Source organism: Taudactylus pleione, unplaced genomic scaffold (assembly GCF_031769625.1).
Source record: "Taudactylus pleione unplaced genomic scaffold, aTauple2 ptg001508l, whole genome shotgun sequence".
Taxonomy (NCBI): Eukaryota; Metazoa; Chordata; class Amphibia; order Anura; family Myobatrachidae; genus Taudactylus; species Taudactylus pleione.
This window is the reverse complement of record NW_028285906.1, coordinates 479,978-497,915: the sequence shown is the minus strand read 5'-3', so window position 1 is coordinate 497,915 and position 17,938 is coordinate 479,978. Positions and strand designations below refer to the sequence as shown.

Here is a 17,938-nt window from a genome sequence, read left to right as displayed (position 1 = left end):
CCACAATTTTGTCCAAGTCTGGACCAAAAAGCAACTCCCCATTAAAAGGTAATGCCTCCAGTCCCTTTTTGGAGTCAGCGTCAGCTCTCCAAGACCTCAGCCACAAGGACCGACGCGCCAACACAGCTGCAGCCGACACCCGAGAGGTTAGCAGGCTTGCGTCTAACGATGCTTCCCCAATGTAGGAAGCCGCATCCCTCATTTGACCTATCAACGCTCTCTGGATCTCCGGAGCATCTTCCGGAAAGGTATCCTCCAAAGCATTGGCCCAGCTCTCGATGGCCTTAGCCACCCAAGTGATGGCCATGGACGGACGGGCCACCGCCGAGAGAGAGTAAATAGACTTCAAACAAGTCTCCACCTTCCTGTCCGTGGGATCCTTCAGGGAGATCGACGGCAAAGGCAGCGTAGCGCTTTTAATTAAGCGGGTAACGTGGGAATCCACCGCTGGAGGAGTTTCCCACTTCCTGCAATGAGCCTCCGGAAACGGATAGTTCGAAGCCAACCGCTTCTGCGGTTGGAACCTCTTGCTGGGCAACTGCCAGGCCCCTGCCATATGATCCGTCAATTGATCGGACAGGGGAAAAACTGTCGAAGCTACCTTGGCCTTTTTAAAATTTGGGTATTTTGACCTGGGGGCGGGCACATCCTCCTCAATGTGAAGGATGGCCCGCACCGCCCTAACCAATGCCGGTACATTAATGGAAGACTTAGCCTCCATCTCCTGGGCCCCGGCATCCGAGTCAGAGTCTTCATGGATCTCCCCGTCATCCGAAGACACGTCCGTGTCCGTGAACTGAGCCGCCAGTGAAGCCGGAACGGAACGCTTGGACGCCCGTGGGGGCAAATCACTGTGCAACATATGTTGAAAAGCCGATGACGAAGCCGCCAGACTCTGAACAGAGCTGGAGAGGACGTCCACCCAAGGCGGGGGTACTGCCTGAGGATACCCCTGAAAAGGTACCATCGACTGCTGCGGCACCGTGGGGGTTTGCACGTATACCGGCAAACCCGCATAAGGACCCACAGTCTGAGACCCGGGAGGAGACTGCATCAGACGAGTCACACCCGGGGAACGGGGCATGGTAGGCTGGGGCAACGCCCTAGAAGGGGCCGCAGTCGGGACCGCAAGTCGGTCTGCGATTAACGCCAGCACTTGCGTAAACATTGCCCACGGAGGATCCTGCGCCACCGGGGGTTTAGAGGGTCCAGGTACCAACTGGCACCGCCGCACAGACCGTCCTCAGACAATTCTGCCCCGTCAACCCCTGCCGAACAGTGTCGGCAGGAAAACAACACAGGAGCCTCGGAGCACTCATTCCCCTCATCAGACATGACACAAACTTTTTTGCAAAAAAAGTGTCTCACCGAAACGAGGTAAGGCGTATAACACCCACGCACTCCCAAGTATGCAACCCAAACAGCCCACAATATGGTACTGAGGAGCACACCGCAGTATGTGACGGACCTCACAAATACGTAGATTTATATAAGTGAGGTACACAGAAAGAACACCCATCCCCCACGCACCTGCGGGCCGTAGGAGAAGGAAAGGGATAGGTAAAAAGCTGACAGTAAGTAGAAAATAAGCACAGACAGCAGCACTAGCAAAAGTCACATACCATGCAGAGAAGTTATACTCACTGCACCTTCCGCTACAATCAACCTCCCAGATTCAGTGTCTGGGAGGGCTATAGCGCTGCGAACACTGTCCTTTGCAGGGGGAGAGGTACGCAGGGGGACTGGTCCACTGGAAGCCTGCCTGGGAGCTCTGCTATGCTGCCTGAGGAAGATGGCCGCCGGAGAGCTCTGAGGAGGAGTGGCCGAGTGAGAACAGCCCAGCGACGCCAGCACACATGAGAGAAGGCGCGCTGGGCTGAGGGGAGGAGCGCTGAAGCAGGGAAGGCTGCCTCCCCTGCTAGTACTAAACCCCCGGGGAAGCCGGTTCCCCGCCGGTACTTACACCCCGGGGGCCAGCGGACACGCGGGGTATGCCTGAAGAGGGGGAGCCCGCCGCCGCTACTAGCGCCGCCGGTCTGTCCCCAGAGACCGGCGGCATGAAGACTGCATTTTCCCCGCGTGCAGCGCTGACAGCGCTGCACGCGGCTTACCTGGCCCCTTCAGTCCGGCAGCAGTCCTTGGGTGGTCCCGGAGCCACGCTAGCACTGACTCCGGGGTCCCGCTGCGATCCCCGGATCAGTACCGGCGTCGCAGCGCCAGCGGGGCTGTTGGAGCGGCAGCATAGACGTCCAGATGGACAGTCTGATGCTGCCGCTCTGAAGACAGTAAAAATAAAATAATAAAATCTTTTTTTTTTTTTTAAATAAAGAATAAAGCTTAGGGGCTGCTTATGCAGCCCCACTGCGCAGGGTGACCCGACTCCGGCCGGGCACCAACTAAAACTGAGGTGCCTGTGGCCGGGGCGGGGTATAGAGGAGGACGGACCCAAGTGCATCCTGGGAGCAGCAAAGCTTTAACTGCGTGGTGCCCATGGATCCAGATATACCCCAAGGTCTACCCTGTGGACCCCCTATGGACCCTGAAGTAGAAAATCAGTTTTACATTCCATGCTACAATGTGAGAGACCCGGAAGTGATATTAAGGGCCTGATTCAGAGGTGGGTGCTAATGCCGCTGTAGCGCCAGTAATAGTCTTAGCCTTCCCCTTGTGTGCAAGTGTGCCCTGGAATGTGTAAGGCCTGAGGCACCTGCTTTCAATGTGAGTGGACAGTGTGACGCCAGTGGTTCCAAACACTCCATCTTTAGCTCAGCATTGACTCTTGCACCAGCCTATGGCAGTCATAGGGTCTCCTTCTAAAAAATTCCACTGAACATGGCTTCTGTAGCTGCAGCTCTGAGTCTGAGAATGCAGCCATGTTGAATGACACGCCTGAGATGGCCTTTTTTTGCGTCCACTTCAGAGCACCTCCCAGGAACTCCCGTGGTTTTTGCTTCGCTATTCTGAATGCCAATGCTCCCATACACACAAAAAAGTATGATGCAGTACACTCAGAGTAACACATGCGCCGTAGGGGTTTACAGGACATTTTGCGCATGCGCAATAGCAAATAATCTCTCAACTGCATATAACCCCCTTTGCCATGTTGTCAGCACAGATTGTGAGAAAGAGCTAAGAGAAAGGGATCAAGCGAGAGAGATCCTAAGAGACAGCAGCAGTCAGATGGAGAAAACTGTAAAAAGAGTCACAAGCATCTCTGCAGAGAGCCCAGGACTGTGAGAGCACACTGAAGAGAAAACAATACAGACTAGGTGACTGGGAACAGAGAGGAGAATGTGCCTCCATTTTGGATCCCCTGAGAGGAGAGTTGGCAGACACACTTTGGAGACATGCGAGATAAGTAGCCTGTGTGGCAACCATTTACAGTGTTCTATTTCCTGATTCAGCAAGGATCGCTATTCTGCTAGAACACACGCACCGCAGTTGCTAATATCAGCGGTGAAATGCAAATGTGTACAATTGCATTGCGATCACAGCCTAACATAAGGACGCACACCTCTGTATACTTGGGCAATATAGCAAAACAATCGGTAACATCGGACCCATATGCACAGTTAAAGCAGGTCAGACCTCACTCAGGAATTGCTAACTTCAGTACATGCTATGAGGCCACAGTTTGCTTATGGTATAGCAGTGGTTAATGTAAGCACGCCCCTGCAACGGCGTTGCAATGCACTGGCACGGCTGCGTTTGCCCGGCCACCCCCCCGTCACCACCCACAAATGACACTTCCTGTTAATCAATGTGCTCTGGGTCTGCATATCCTCTGCAAACGCAGTTCCCATCGCTATTGCTAGTTTGTGATGCATATGCATGCGCAATGCGAATAAATCAACTGATTGTGTGCGTCTTTGCTACTGCAATCCTTGCTGAATCAGGCCCTGAGATTGCTGTTAGAGCAAAGACTAGGGAAACATTGGGGACCAGCCCTGAAGAAATATTGCATTCTATGTATGTGTTTAGTACTAAATACAGAGTCATTAGCAAACTAAAGAGTGGGTGATTTCATTGCCAATCAATTTGTGGAACAACAATTCCCAGCCTTGTTGGAAGTGACAAGAGATCCAGTTGTGGGGACTTTCAGAAAGTTATTTTTTCATGACTTACCAGTGTTTGACATTCACATGGAAATCCTTAAAGTACATCTTTCTCCAAGCAATACCAAGCAGAAGAAACAGTATGAGCTCCAGCCAACCAGTGCACTATAGATAGTGGGCAAAGGATTGTCTAAGGCTGAGTGTGGTGTGTGTGGAAGCCATTTGTGATGCTGCCATTACTCGGCCAGTGACTGCAAATGCCTGTGAGTTATGATTACTGCTTTATATGTCGTTTGGAGGGTTTTTTTTGTACAATTTCTCTCTCTATGCCCATTCTGTATATATTTTCTTTTATTGATCTTACCAAGTTAATTTTGATATAAAACACATAAGCAGTAGCTATCCAAAACCCTGTAATAAAATGTGACAGGGTGGCTTCATTCCTTGTTGTTTGCGATCTGAGTAAATGCTCGGCAGGGGGCTCCCCGAATCTTCCCCTGGTGTACCTGAACACTCCCCAAGATTCGGGTGGAGGTACGGAAACTAAGAGAACCACAAGGTGAGAAACATTACAAGTGGAAAATCTTTACATACACACCATTACCCAGAAGACCTAAGTGTGCGCAGGCACCATGTCTAGCAAATGTGTGCACTTTCTATGGAAGGGAATGGACCAGACTTCACACCCCAGGTGTTTGCAACTAACTCTCCCAGGTACACACCCCTGTGCCTGCTTGCACTCCCAGATGTGTGGTGCAGGTACTGTATCTTCCATATTAGCGTGGAACAGGTAAGCTGTTGACACAAACAATAAACCACAACTGCCTACATTCACATACACTATTGCCTTAGCTGACAGAGAGGAAAAAGACACCAAGGAAAATAGGAGCCACACTAACAACCTTCTACAGGTGTTTCCTGGACCTGTCTTCTCCCAGCTGACTAGGGAGTTAACCCATTCATTACAGCTAGGAAGGAACATTTCTGATATTTTGCAATATGCCTATTTTCCCACCAAAGAGGGATTGCATAGTAGTGCAATGATTAGCATGCTGCCTCACAGCACGGAAGACATTAGTTTGATTTCCACCAAAGCCACAGGTGTGAAGAGTTTGTATGTTATCCCTGTGTTTGTGTTTATGGTTTCATACTAAAGATGACAAGTACATTGGTTTAAGCTATTTATATCATACAGCATCACACTATGATAGTGGTTTCCAAACTGTGTGGCACCCTGGGGTGCCTCAGGACACTTGTAGGGGTGCCTCAGGTTGGTGGTCTAACACTAAATCAAATTATTTATGGTCAATGTAATGTAAATATGTGGACAAACAGAAGGGGAAACCTGTCACCACCACATAACTGACCCTAAGGATGACAGATAAGAGCAATTTACTTCACTTTACTACATTTCTTTCTGAAATTCTCAATAACAAACTTTTGGCTTAGGGGTGCCATGAAAACAATTCTGATGCACTAGGGGCCGTGATTCCAAAAAGTTTGGGAACCACTGCACTATGAGATTGTGTGTTTTTTATGTCTTTTCATTCATATATCTGAACTACATTGGAGCACAATTACACACTACCTAAGGGAAGTTTTTTCCTTAGTCTCATTTCTGTTATCAACTTGAGATAGTATTGCACTATGAAGCCCAATGACGCACTACAAAAGGGAAGTACACTCCTTATCCCCACATCTTACTGTAGACCTTTCCACACCCATCACCCCTACTAGAGCTCTTTTTGAATATACCACTATTCTTGTTATTGACTACGTTTCAGTTCCTAGTGGTCTAAAGTAAGGTGGGTAGCTGGTCCCCTTTTCCTGAAGCACCAACAGCATATAACTACCTCTCCCATTGTATAACAAAGCCAAATGCACTACTTGTACCGTACCTTATATAGAATAGCACATTCTTCCAGGTGACCGGCGTATAACTACCTCTCCCATTGTATAACAAAGCCAAATGCACTACTTGTACCGTACCTTATATAGAATAGCACATTCTTCCAGGTGACCAGCGTATAACGTTCTCCTGCAGAGCTGCAGTTTTCCATTCAACCACTGAAGATATCGGATATCTAAATTGCGTTTACTGGATGGCAAAGTATCTTTAACTTCTTTGAAGGCTTTATCATAAGTACACTAAAAGGCAGGAAAAGAAGAATGCAACTTATGTTAAAGATGGTTTGAACATCCGCACAGGAAAGAAAGTTTGTACTTGTTGCATCCTTTCAAAAGGAGTATTTTTCAACACATACTGTATAGGGCCTCATTCAGAGTTGGGAGCAAAGTAAAAAAAGAGCAACTTTACACCTTTGTAGAACCATGCTGCACTGCAGGTAGGGCAGATTTAAAATGTGCAGAAAGTTTTAAAATTGGGAGAGGTGTGTCTTAGCGCTAATCTAAATTGCAGTGTAAAAATACAGCTGTCCAGCATTTGTGGGCTACATGCAAAAGCAGCCAGTATTTACCCTGCATGCAAAAGTAACAAAATGTATTTACGCCCCTTGCATTGCAGCATGGCTACTTGCATTTTTTTTTGCTTTGTTCCCAACTCAGAATCAGCGCCATAATATTGTTTTTTTTAAATCCTTGGTGGTATAAAGCAGAATATACATCATATACAGTATATATGTAGCAAACAGCACCAAGAAAAAAAAAATATTCTTATATGAAGCACTATTCAATTTTATTTTGGCTTATTACAGCGGTTTATGAAGTGGTATAAATGACACATTTAAGGGTGAATAAAACCTGTTATTTATAGATTATTATTATACACTCATTTGTGTAATAATTATAGAGAGCTTAAATAGAAGTATTTCTCCATGTTACAGCTGCTTTCAGTATTTCCATAGATTATAGAGGATTTATCCCTAAACTATGTTAAATTAGTGAGGATTGAAATTAATACATAATACTTCTAAATCAAAAATTATATATCTGTTTATTAAAGATTTCTAAATCGTAAATCATGAAACAGCTGTTTTCACAGAATTATGGCATAATTAAATATCTGGCCTATTTATAATTGCTATTATTATTATTATTATTATTATTGCCAGTTATTTATATAGCGCACACATATTCCGCAGCGCTTTACAGAGAATAGTTAGCCATTCACATCAGTCCCTGCCCCAGTGGAGCTTACAATCTATATTTCCTATCACACACATACACACTAGGGTTAATTTTTGTTGGGAGCCAATTAACCTACCAGTATATTTTTGGAAAGTGGGAGGAAACCGGAGTACCCGGAGGAAACCCACGCAAGCACAGGGAGAATATACAAACTCCACACAGTGCTATTCACTAATGTATCACCATCCTCACTGTTCTCTAAGGGGACAGCAAAATGAGGCAGTTTAACAAAGCTTTCTCCATTAGCTAATTTTTTTTATTTAAAGATGGCGTTTGCGTATACTGCCTATGGGGATGGCCCAGCTGGAGAGGGAATGTCTAAAGGTGCCCATACACGGGACGATTTTTAACACGATTTTGGCATTTTCTACAGGTTGGACAGACCAATCGTTTGAAAATAGTTGTATTTTGAGTCTTCTGCGACCCTGATGCGCGTCCTCGCAGTCATCTAGTTGGATCGCAGATCAGATGTTTTTTTTAGAGAGATCTCAACCAATCGTGTACGATGTGACACACTTCTATGCATCTTATCCTATGATCGTAACAATCAATTGTACAACATTTCACCACATCGTATGAAGAATTTCAAGGGAAATCGTACAACTCATCTTACCAAATTTGAATCTCACCTTGTATGGGGGCCTTAATACTGCCAAATGCAGTCTAACAGCATGCACAATAGGTAGGCTGGGAGAGATCGGAGGTATGGTGCTATCGTTGTCACTATATATCATTGCAGAAACAGCCTCTGGTTGTTCATCTAATATCGCTTTGAATAGTGGCGCTAATAAATAACAGGTAACTAATAAGTAGGCCCCTATTTTCACTTGCACATGAACATTTTTCAATTTTAGAATTTGTTGAATTAGATACAGATGTGTTCTCATACATCTAGCCTCAATACGCAATGTGGTGCAAAACACCTGGCGCAAGAGAGCCGCGCCTAGCGGCGTAGCAACTTTCTTTACATTTGCATCTTATTCACACAGCAGACGTAGCAAAACACCACCCTTTCTGTACCAGGTATGCCGGGCTGCAACTTTAACTGCACATTAAATAGTTTTAAATATGTACAACGTGGCACATGAAGCACAACGGAACTTAGTATGAATATTTTTTTACGGCTGCTCATATACAGATTCAGGCGGCTCATTCGCACAGTGTGACATATCAGATTAATCAGTGCAGTCTCGTAAAGAGGTTCTGTTGCATCGCATTGTCACTAAGACACATATTCCAGCAAAAAAGGCGCTCAGCTCAGAGTCACACGACACCTGGTGGCCGAGAAGGGCTGTTTGGCGTGACTGAGGCAATAATTAGGGCCAGTTTAAGGTCCACATGGGCCTGGGGCTGAAAATGTTCAAGGGCCTAGACTAAAGAAGGGTAGGAGCTGTGACCAGTGCTGTGTGGGTGTGGCCAGCCACGTGGGTGTGTGCACCCCTTTTACTATCAGCCTGTCTTCCTAAATACATGAAAACAGAAAAATTGCATAATATTTTGTGGAAAAACTAGAAATACAATTATAATACTTATGATTTATAGCCAACTATGATTTATAGTGTATGAGGACTCATCTGTATATACTATTTCAATCAAAGTGAAATATATATATGTTATAACTAGAATTCTCTTTTTTTATGCCCCAATTTTGAATGTTTTGCTCCTGTGATTGTCTAGCTTCACAATCTCCCTTTCAGGTGACTATAGAGTCCCAGGTCATCATAAAATACCTCTATGATATAGATGGAGTGGAGGTTCCCAGTATATTGGCATTAAACTGTTAGCTGCAATTATTAAGTGTGTAATGAAGAGGTGTTTATGTAGTTGTGCACCACCATTAGGTTATCTATAGTATGGGCCAAGTAAAAATTCTAGTAGTCTTTTTTACACATTATTTAGAATTTGGATTTCACACGATTTGTTTATGTCTCGAAAAGCTTTATAGGAGCAGAGTGAGACAGGAAATGTATGTCAGCACCCCTACATAACCCTGACATTCAGCTCCCACACAGGAACAGACCTTTCAGGGCAGATTCACAGCTTAGCTTGGATTTTGGAACAATACAGCCACAGTCAGCCGTTTCCACAGATTTGGAAATTCCCTGTGTGTTCCTCCCAAATCAGCGCTATAACAATGTGAGCACATTCTAATTACCTGAAGCCTATAGCAGCCAGATTATGAAATGACTATTTTCTAGTACAATTTATAGAACAGAAACGGTCTGAATATTATTACAGTTTATATGGAAGATGTCATACATTGGAGGAGCAGAGCACATTACAAATACAGAGGAACAAGAGGTAAAGTACTAGACATTGAGAAATAAAACGTCAGAGGCAATCTATAAAGCAAGTGCTGTACTTCAAATTAACCGTTTCCTCCTACAGGTCCACTTTCTGCAAGCAATCGAATGCTGGGTACACACTGGTCGACATATCGACCATTTAATTGAATGTGTGCGCGACGGCCAGTGTGCACAGATATCTGTGAACAACGTAATTCAGGCATATCGCGTCGGCTATGCAGCACAGTCATTGCAGGTATATCTGCACATCGTGCTGTGTGTACGGGAGGTCAAATGAACAGTGTATGAACAACCATCATCTGCAGATATATCTTTCAGGTGTGTACCCAGCTTTATTACCGCCAAGTCTCCCAATCCCCATCTCTTCGCTACCTTCAACACTCTCCTTTGACCCTGACGTCGTTCCCCTCTTGTCTTTGCCACCCAAATCCAAAAATAATGCTATCCTCCAGGACATTTCCTCCCAGCAGACTCCTCACTAGTACCTAAATGTCTCCACCTGTATGTCCACCCTGTCCGTGTTCTCCCCAGTTACTGGGGATGTAGACTCTCACCCTTTGCTCATCCTCTCATCCCTCCACCTGCCCCCATTCCCATTTCTTCAACTGTTTCCTTATCTGGTCAGGTCCTCTCCTCCATCAAGAATGCCCTTGTATCTCCCCTGCTCAAGCGTTACTTTCCTGGCATCCCACTCTCTCATAGATACACTTCAATCCAGTTTTTGTTCCCACCAAAGAAACTTAAAATGACCTCCTCGCCGCTAATGGTCATTACTCTATACTCATCTACCTTGATTTGTCTGATGCCTTTGATACTGACCACACGGGAGGGAATTCAATTAGCCGTGATAATTTAACGAATGTTAAGTTTTCACACCCTTTGCAGGTTTTTACCGCTTATTGCGGCTATGTGCATCCGCATTTTTCACGCAATAATATTACAAAAGTCGCGATACGGCATTTGCGCGATCATTCTTCATGTATTTTGCTTTGATAAGTATAGGTATAATGGTGAAGTCTGCCTGTACCCCAAAAAAGCCAAACGGATATAGGATAACACTAAAAAAGTGTATCAGTGGCCATAATAAAAGTATTTGAAGTTCTTAAAATGTGTGAAATGGTTGCTATATGAATGCTTCTAAAACAGTGAAATAATGAATGAGAGCAAGTGTTTTTTGGCAAAATAAATGTTATTTTTAAATTGGGGTGCATTAAAATGCCTATAAGTATATTTGTGACATTTAAAGACACTTAAAAAAAAAAAAAAACACTTGCAATTTTAACACCTGTCCCACTCATAGCACCCTCATATACCTGTCCCACACATACCACCCTCATATACCTGTCCCACACATACCACCCTCATATACCTGTCCCACTCATAGCACCCTCATATACCTGTCCCACACATAGCACCCCCATATACCTGTCCCACATCATATAGCACCCTCATATACCTGTCCCACATCATATAGCACCCCCATATACCTGTCCCACATCATATAGCACCCTCATATACCTGTCCCACTCATAGCACCCTCATATACCTGTCCCACACATAGCACCCCCATATACCTGTCCCACATCATATAGCACCCCCATATACCTGTCCCACATCATATAGCACCCTCATATACCTGTCCCACTCATAGCACCCTCATATACCTGTCCCACACATAGCACCCCCATATACCTGTCCCACATATTATAGCACCCCATATACCTGTCCCACATCATATAGCACCCCCATGTACCTGTCCCACATCATATAGCACCCTCATATACCTGTCCCACATAATATAGCACCTCATTAACCTGCCCCACTCATAGCACCCCCATATACCTGTCCCACATCATATAGCACCCCCATATACCTGTCCCACATCATATAGCACCCCCATATACCTGTCCCACATCATATAGCACTCCCATATACCTGTCCCACATCATATAGCACCCTCATATACCTGTCCCACATCATAATAGCACCCTCATATACCTGTCCCACTCATAGCACCCCCATATACCTGTCCCACATCATATAGCATCCCCATATACCTGTCCCACTCATAGCACCCTCATACCTGTCCCACATCATATAGCACCCCCATATACCTGTCCCACATCATATAGCACCCCCATATATCTGCCCCACATCATATAGCACCCCCATATACCGTCCCACATCATATAGAACCCCCAAATACCTGTCCCACATCATATAGCACCTCATATACCTGTCCCACATCATAATAGCTCCCTCATATACCTCTCCCACATCATAATAGCACCCCCATATACCTGTCCCACATCATATAGCACCCTCATATACCTGTCCCACATCATAATAGCTCCCTCATATACCTGTCCCACATCATAATAGCACCCCCATATACCTGTCCCACATCATATAGCACCTCATATACCTGTCCCACATCATAATAGCTCCCTCATATACCTGTCCCACATCATAATAGCTCCCTCATATACCTGTCCCACATCATAATAGCATCCTCATATACCTGTCCCACATCATAATAGCTCCCTCATATACCTGTCCCACATCATAATAGCTCCCTCATATACCTGTCCCACATCATATAGCACCCCCATATACCTGTCCCACATCATATAGCACCTCATATACCTGTCCCACATCATAATAGCATCCTCATATACCTGTCCCACATCATTATAGCATCCTCATATACCTGTCCCATTCATATAGCACCCTCATATACCTGTCCCGCATCATATAGTACCCACATATACCTGTCCCACATCATATAGCTCCCTCATATACCTGTCCCACATAATATAGCACCCTCATATACCTGTCCAACTCATAGCACCCTCATATACCTGTCCCACATCATATAGTACCCCCATATACCTGCCCCACATCATATAGCACCCCCATATACCTGCCCCACATCATATAGCACCCTCATATACCTGTCCCACTCATAGCACCCTCATACCTGCCCCACATCATATAGCACCCCCATATACCTGCCCCACATCATATAGCACCCCCATATACCTGTCCCACATCATATAGCACCTCATATACCTGGCCCACATCATAATAGCTCCCTCATATACCTGTCCCCCATCATAATAGCACCCCCATATACCTGTCCCACATCATATAGCACCTCATATACCTGTCCCACATAATATAGCACCCTCATATACCCAGAGCCGTAACTAGACTTTTTGGTGCCCTGTGCCAGAGAGAACATTGGTGCCCCTCCGTCCCCATTTTTTTTAAATAGGGACATAAGATAGTGCACCTGAAAAAGGGCCATGGCTTCATGGGGAAGGGCCAGGGAAGAGATAGGGGAGGCCAGGAGATGCTGGGGATAAAAGAAGAGGAAGCTACAAGTGAGAATGATAATAAACAGGAAAAGTGATATAGGCCCAAACAGCGCCCCCTGCCCTGCGGTGCCCTGTGCCATGACACTGGTCCCACCACCCTAGTTACGGCCCTGCATATACCTGTCCCACATCATATAGCACCCTCATATACCTGTCCCACATCATATAGCACCCTCATATACCTGTCCCACATCATATAGCACCCTCATATACCTGTCCCACATCAATTAACCCATATTCCTGCACTTTGTACTTTTTCTTCCCAAAAATTACATGTCATTATTGGCCAAATTAAACTAATTAAAAATATATTTTTGCCTAAGGAGGGTGTCCCAGTGGTTCTGAACCATAGGGGTTTTGCACAACTTTTCACTTACTAAAAGGAGGTGGTACAAACTATTTGAGGCAAATGGTATGTAGAATTCGCACCCGTAAAAAGTTGAGGCTAATAGGATTGCAAGACAAGTACAAGTTTGCACGATATGCTGTTTATTTGCAGCTAGTTGAATTCCGCCTTTGTCTTCCTTCAAACAAACACCCTATTTCAGTCTACGTTGCTCTGCCCTCTCTTGGTTGACCATCTACCTCTCTAACTGCTCCTTCTCTGTCTCTTCCTCAGATTCCACCTCCCAATTTATCCTTCTACTTGTCGATATTCCCCGAGAGTCTGTTCCTTTCTCTTCTGCCTTTGCACGTCCTCTCTTGGACAGCTCATTGGCTTCTCAGCCTCCAATAGCACTTTATATGCTGATAAAACACAAATTTACTTATCTTCCCCTGAACTATCTCCCTATCCCTATGTCGAGTGTTTCTGCAATCTCCTCCTGGAAGTCCTAGCACTTTCTCAAACTCATTATGTCCAAAATAATAAACACCCACCACCCAGGACCCCATCACCTTCCTTCCTTTATCTATTGACAGCACCATCCTCAACTCTGCCCTTTCCTTACCTTAAATAGGGGTGAATTTGTCTATGTACTATTATTAGAATTTACAATAAAATAGCTTTTTAAGCAAGTTACACTGAGTCAGTGTTCGTGCTGCACATATTGGGCCCCTTATTCACATCCACTCAGCTCACTGGGATGCAGGGAGGAGATGGACCAGCAGACATCGTTACTGGGTAAGTAACGTAACCTTACCTAGACTGCATGATAGTGTCCTAAAGTACCCTGATACGGCGTTCCTTATTCCCGAGGTGGTCTCAGCTGTGACGGAGGTGGCACCTACAACATCTTGATTTACACAAAATCTATATTTTGCTCATACAAAACTCTGCCTAAAGTTATTGCCGATCTGGTACAGATTTATAGACTCACATTATTGACTCTTTATTTATACAAGACTTACCTTATCCTTTTGGTTGATCCAGCTTATCCTCATACGTCTGTTTAAACATATAAGACTTCATCTGGGCAGCACAGACGGTGTAATGGGTAGCATTACTGCCTCACAGAACTGAGGTCGTGGCTTCGATTCCCACTACGGCCCTAACTGTGCGGAGTTTGTATATTCTCCCTGTGCTTGCGTGGGTTTCCTCCGGGTGCTCCGGTTTCCTCCCACACTCTCAGAATATACTGGTAGGTTAATTGGCTCTTACCAAAAATTAACCCTAGGTTGTATGTGTGCGCGTGTACATGTGGTAGGGAATATAGATTGTAAGCTCCGTCATAAGGAGTGTACCCAGCTTTAGACTGTAAGCCTCCACAGGCAGGACCCACTGCCTTCATTCCCCTTTTCTCTCATCTTAGCACTATCCCTGACACCTGTGCACCTTTATTCCCTTGTCCATCCCACACCAGCGACTCCGAGCATTACTTACTTACTAACTTGCCCCCACACCCTCCACCATACGTTTGGTTGTATTCTTGTGTTAATAGTTAACCTATGCCTTAATGTATAATTCTATTGGTAATTCCAGTACAGAGCTGTACACATCTTGGGGAGCCATATAAGTTGCATAAAAAGTTATATATTTTACAAGCCAAAAACGAGCCTGTTATATTTAAAATTGGCCAACATATACCAACATTTTGCCGAAGTGCAGTTCACCCACACACAGTGTATTCAAATGTATACTATTGGGAATAACAAGTCACACAATAATCTAACATGGGACTTTGTGTTCCTCAATCACCAAGATGGAGAAGCCCTTTACATTAGAGACAGAGAAATGAATTGTAAATGTACCATTGCCCCTTGGAAAAGCCAAACTCCCATTTTTCTTCCTGTAAGACTTCTTCCTCCCGGATTAACATTTTTGTAGCTCAGATCACATATATACACACTTATTACAGCATGGGATCATTTATATGAAGTAGGACATTATACATGAATAATGTTATCCAGTGGAGGAAAACAGCTAGTTGTAAAAATAGAATTGTAGCAGTATAATTATGTCAAACCATTTATGTACAGCGCGTACATTTTGTTATACTGCCCATGTACAAATGAACATCTGAGAAAAACAACCTTCTATTCACCCACTCTCCTCACACAGCATGAACAAGTATCAGCCTTTGTTGGTTTCTATAAGAATTATTCATAGTCAAGATTAAATCAGAAAGATCGCGGTCATTCTTTTTTTTTTTAAAAATAGACAAATTTGGTGACATTTATTTAGATCTATAAACACACACTATATATATACACATACACACACACACAGTATAATATATATATATATATATATATATATATACACACATACATACATACACACACACACAGTATAATATATATATATATATATATATATATATATATACACATATATATATATATACATATATACACACACACACAGGCATACATACACACACATACACAGTATAATATATATATATATATACATATATACACACACACACACACACACACACACACACAGTATCGTCTGTGTTTAAGAGGGTAGGTGATGCTGCTGGTGCTCCCAATTCTGTTCCAAAATGAAAGAAAACCAACAATTCTTTATAAGCTTTTTTTTTTTTTTAAGCTTTGTGGCGAGGAATTGCTCCCTTTCCGTATTAGGTCTGTAAAGTAAAGTATGTTTTCTTGAAAGATTTAATTCAATTGAATATACTGTATGGGAAATCGGAGGTTAACATATGAAAAATAGAGCATGGATCAATGAATTATCTATATAAGCGATAAAGCATGTCTGTCTGTCCTTTATGCATGGCCAGAGTTTTGGACCTAGCTCCACAAAACTTGGCATAGTGGTGTAGTTTGACCAGGATTAGGTTTTTGCCCAAGTTTGATCATTGTCAGGGTGACACAATCCTTAAAAATTGGGACACTCTTAAATTACACAGTTTGCGGGGCTAGCTCCAGTGGAAATAGGCAGTCTGCCACAAACCTGTGAGAAAGCTACAAAAGTATGCTTTTAACCTCAGTTGTGGGCAAACTTGATGACTCATGCAAGTTCATATTAAATCTATAGCCTCTGTGTTTTCATACAAGGGTATAACCAGAACTTTGTGGGCAACATAGCAAGATCTGAAAAGGCCCCCCCAGAGGTAAAAAAAACAAAACAAAAAAAACCCCACATACATTTGCCCCCACACAGAGCACATTCAGGTTATGCCACACAGTAGTAACCCTTATACACATTATTCCACGCAGTAGTAGTGCCCCTTACATTATACCACACAGTAATGCCCTTTACAGATTATGCCACATAGTAGTAGTGCCCCATATAACACATTAATCCACATAATAGCAGTGCCCCTTACACATTATGCCTCCCTAAGCAACTCACCTCCCCATACCCCTCCAGCAGCCAGCAGGTGTGGAGTTGGGGCTGGGCCTAATTAGAGCTGGCGCTCCGGCAGGCAGCGGCAGACATGGACAGACAATGGCGGCACAATTTGAATCTGGTGCTGGTTTCAAGCCAATCAGGACTGATTGGCTGCCGGTCCGCGAGCTCAGACTGCCTTGCGACTGGCAGCACTGTCTCTCCATAACTGCCTGTCAGTGCGCCAGCTGTAGTCAGCTGGTGGGCCGGCACCAAATCAACACCGCTGCCTCCTGAGCCCCACTTGGCGACCCTTACTGGCCCGGACAGGGTGCAGGGGGAGTGGTGGACCAAGGAGACAGCTCGGGCACCATAGCAGCCCTTGCACCCATGGTAGTTACGCCACTGTTTGCTTGTATGTAGGCAAACAGTGGGGTCTTTTTTAAGGTTCAATGAAATGGGGTTATAGGCGAGGACAATGTAAACAAATAAAGATTGCAGGTGTACATCAGGTCCAGTCTTCAACCCGGGCAACGTCGGGTATCCCAGTTAGTTGTACATATAGAAGTGTAACACACGGATATTGCATTCCAATATAGAAAAGTAAGCAAACCCCATTTTTTTAAAAGAAAAAGATTCAAAATGTTCCAGGTATCTATGCTTTTTTGAAGAGATTTTATTTGAGGACACATTTCATTTACAAAGCATTGTACTTTCATGCATATTTCCTTCATTTACAGGTGTCAGCTGCACTGGCTTAGAACTCTTCAAGTCCAACAGCTGCATAGCACTCCTGCGGACACACAGTAAAAGCATGCTAGCATCTATGACCACAGAATCCACCACCAAATAGAAGCACATCACAACCTTGCGCCAGGGAAACACCTCTAATTGCTACCAAAGTAAGACTGGAGCTCCTAACCCCTCCGTCTTGTCAGTATAAACCACCAACAACTTGCCACAAGCATAGATAATCTTTAAGTAATCTATAAGAGTATTTAAAAGTACATAAAATGATTAAAGATTTGCCGGATAAGGATTGGAATCAGCTGGAAAAAGGACAACTAATTTTAAGAGATTAAACAAAATGTTTCACTTTTAAGAGATGGAGAACACTAATTGGGTCTCTATTCCCAGAGAGGATTAAGCACTCGCTTGTTTATCAGCAAAAAACACTATACCATTAGAGGACGGAGGAGAGAAAGATGGAAAAATCTTTTAAAAGATTAAATGTTTTCGTAAGTACAACAATTAAATCAAGTATAGCTATGGCTTCTGTCTCCAGAGCAATCAGAATGTGGACAGACAATACGG

The 17,938-nt window shown here is 44.2% G+C and overlaps 1 protein-coding gene across 1 annotated transcript in view; it reads right to left on the bottom strand.

Moving 5' to 3' along the window:
- LOC148442444 (tubulin epsilon and delta complex protein 1-like) overlaps window positions 1-17,938 on the bottom strand; it is a 100,882-nt gene that overhangs the window by 60,724 nt on the left and 22,220 nt on the right. The window contains exon 4 of the mRNA XM_088463931.1: window positions 6,045-6,203. Coding sequence (XP_088320057.1) covers window positions 6,045-6,203 — 159 coding nt within the window. The remainder of the gene's footprint in view (window positions 1-6,044; window positions 6,204-17,938) is intronic.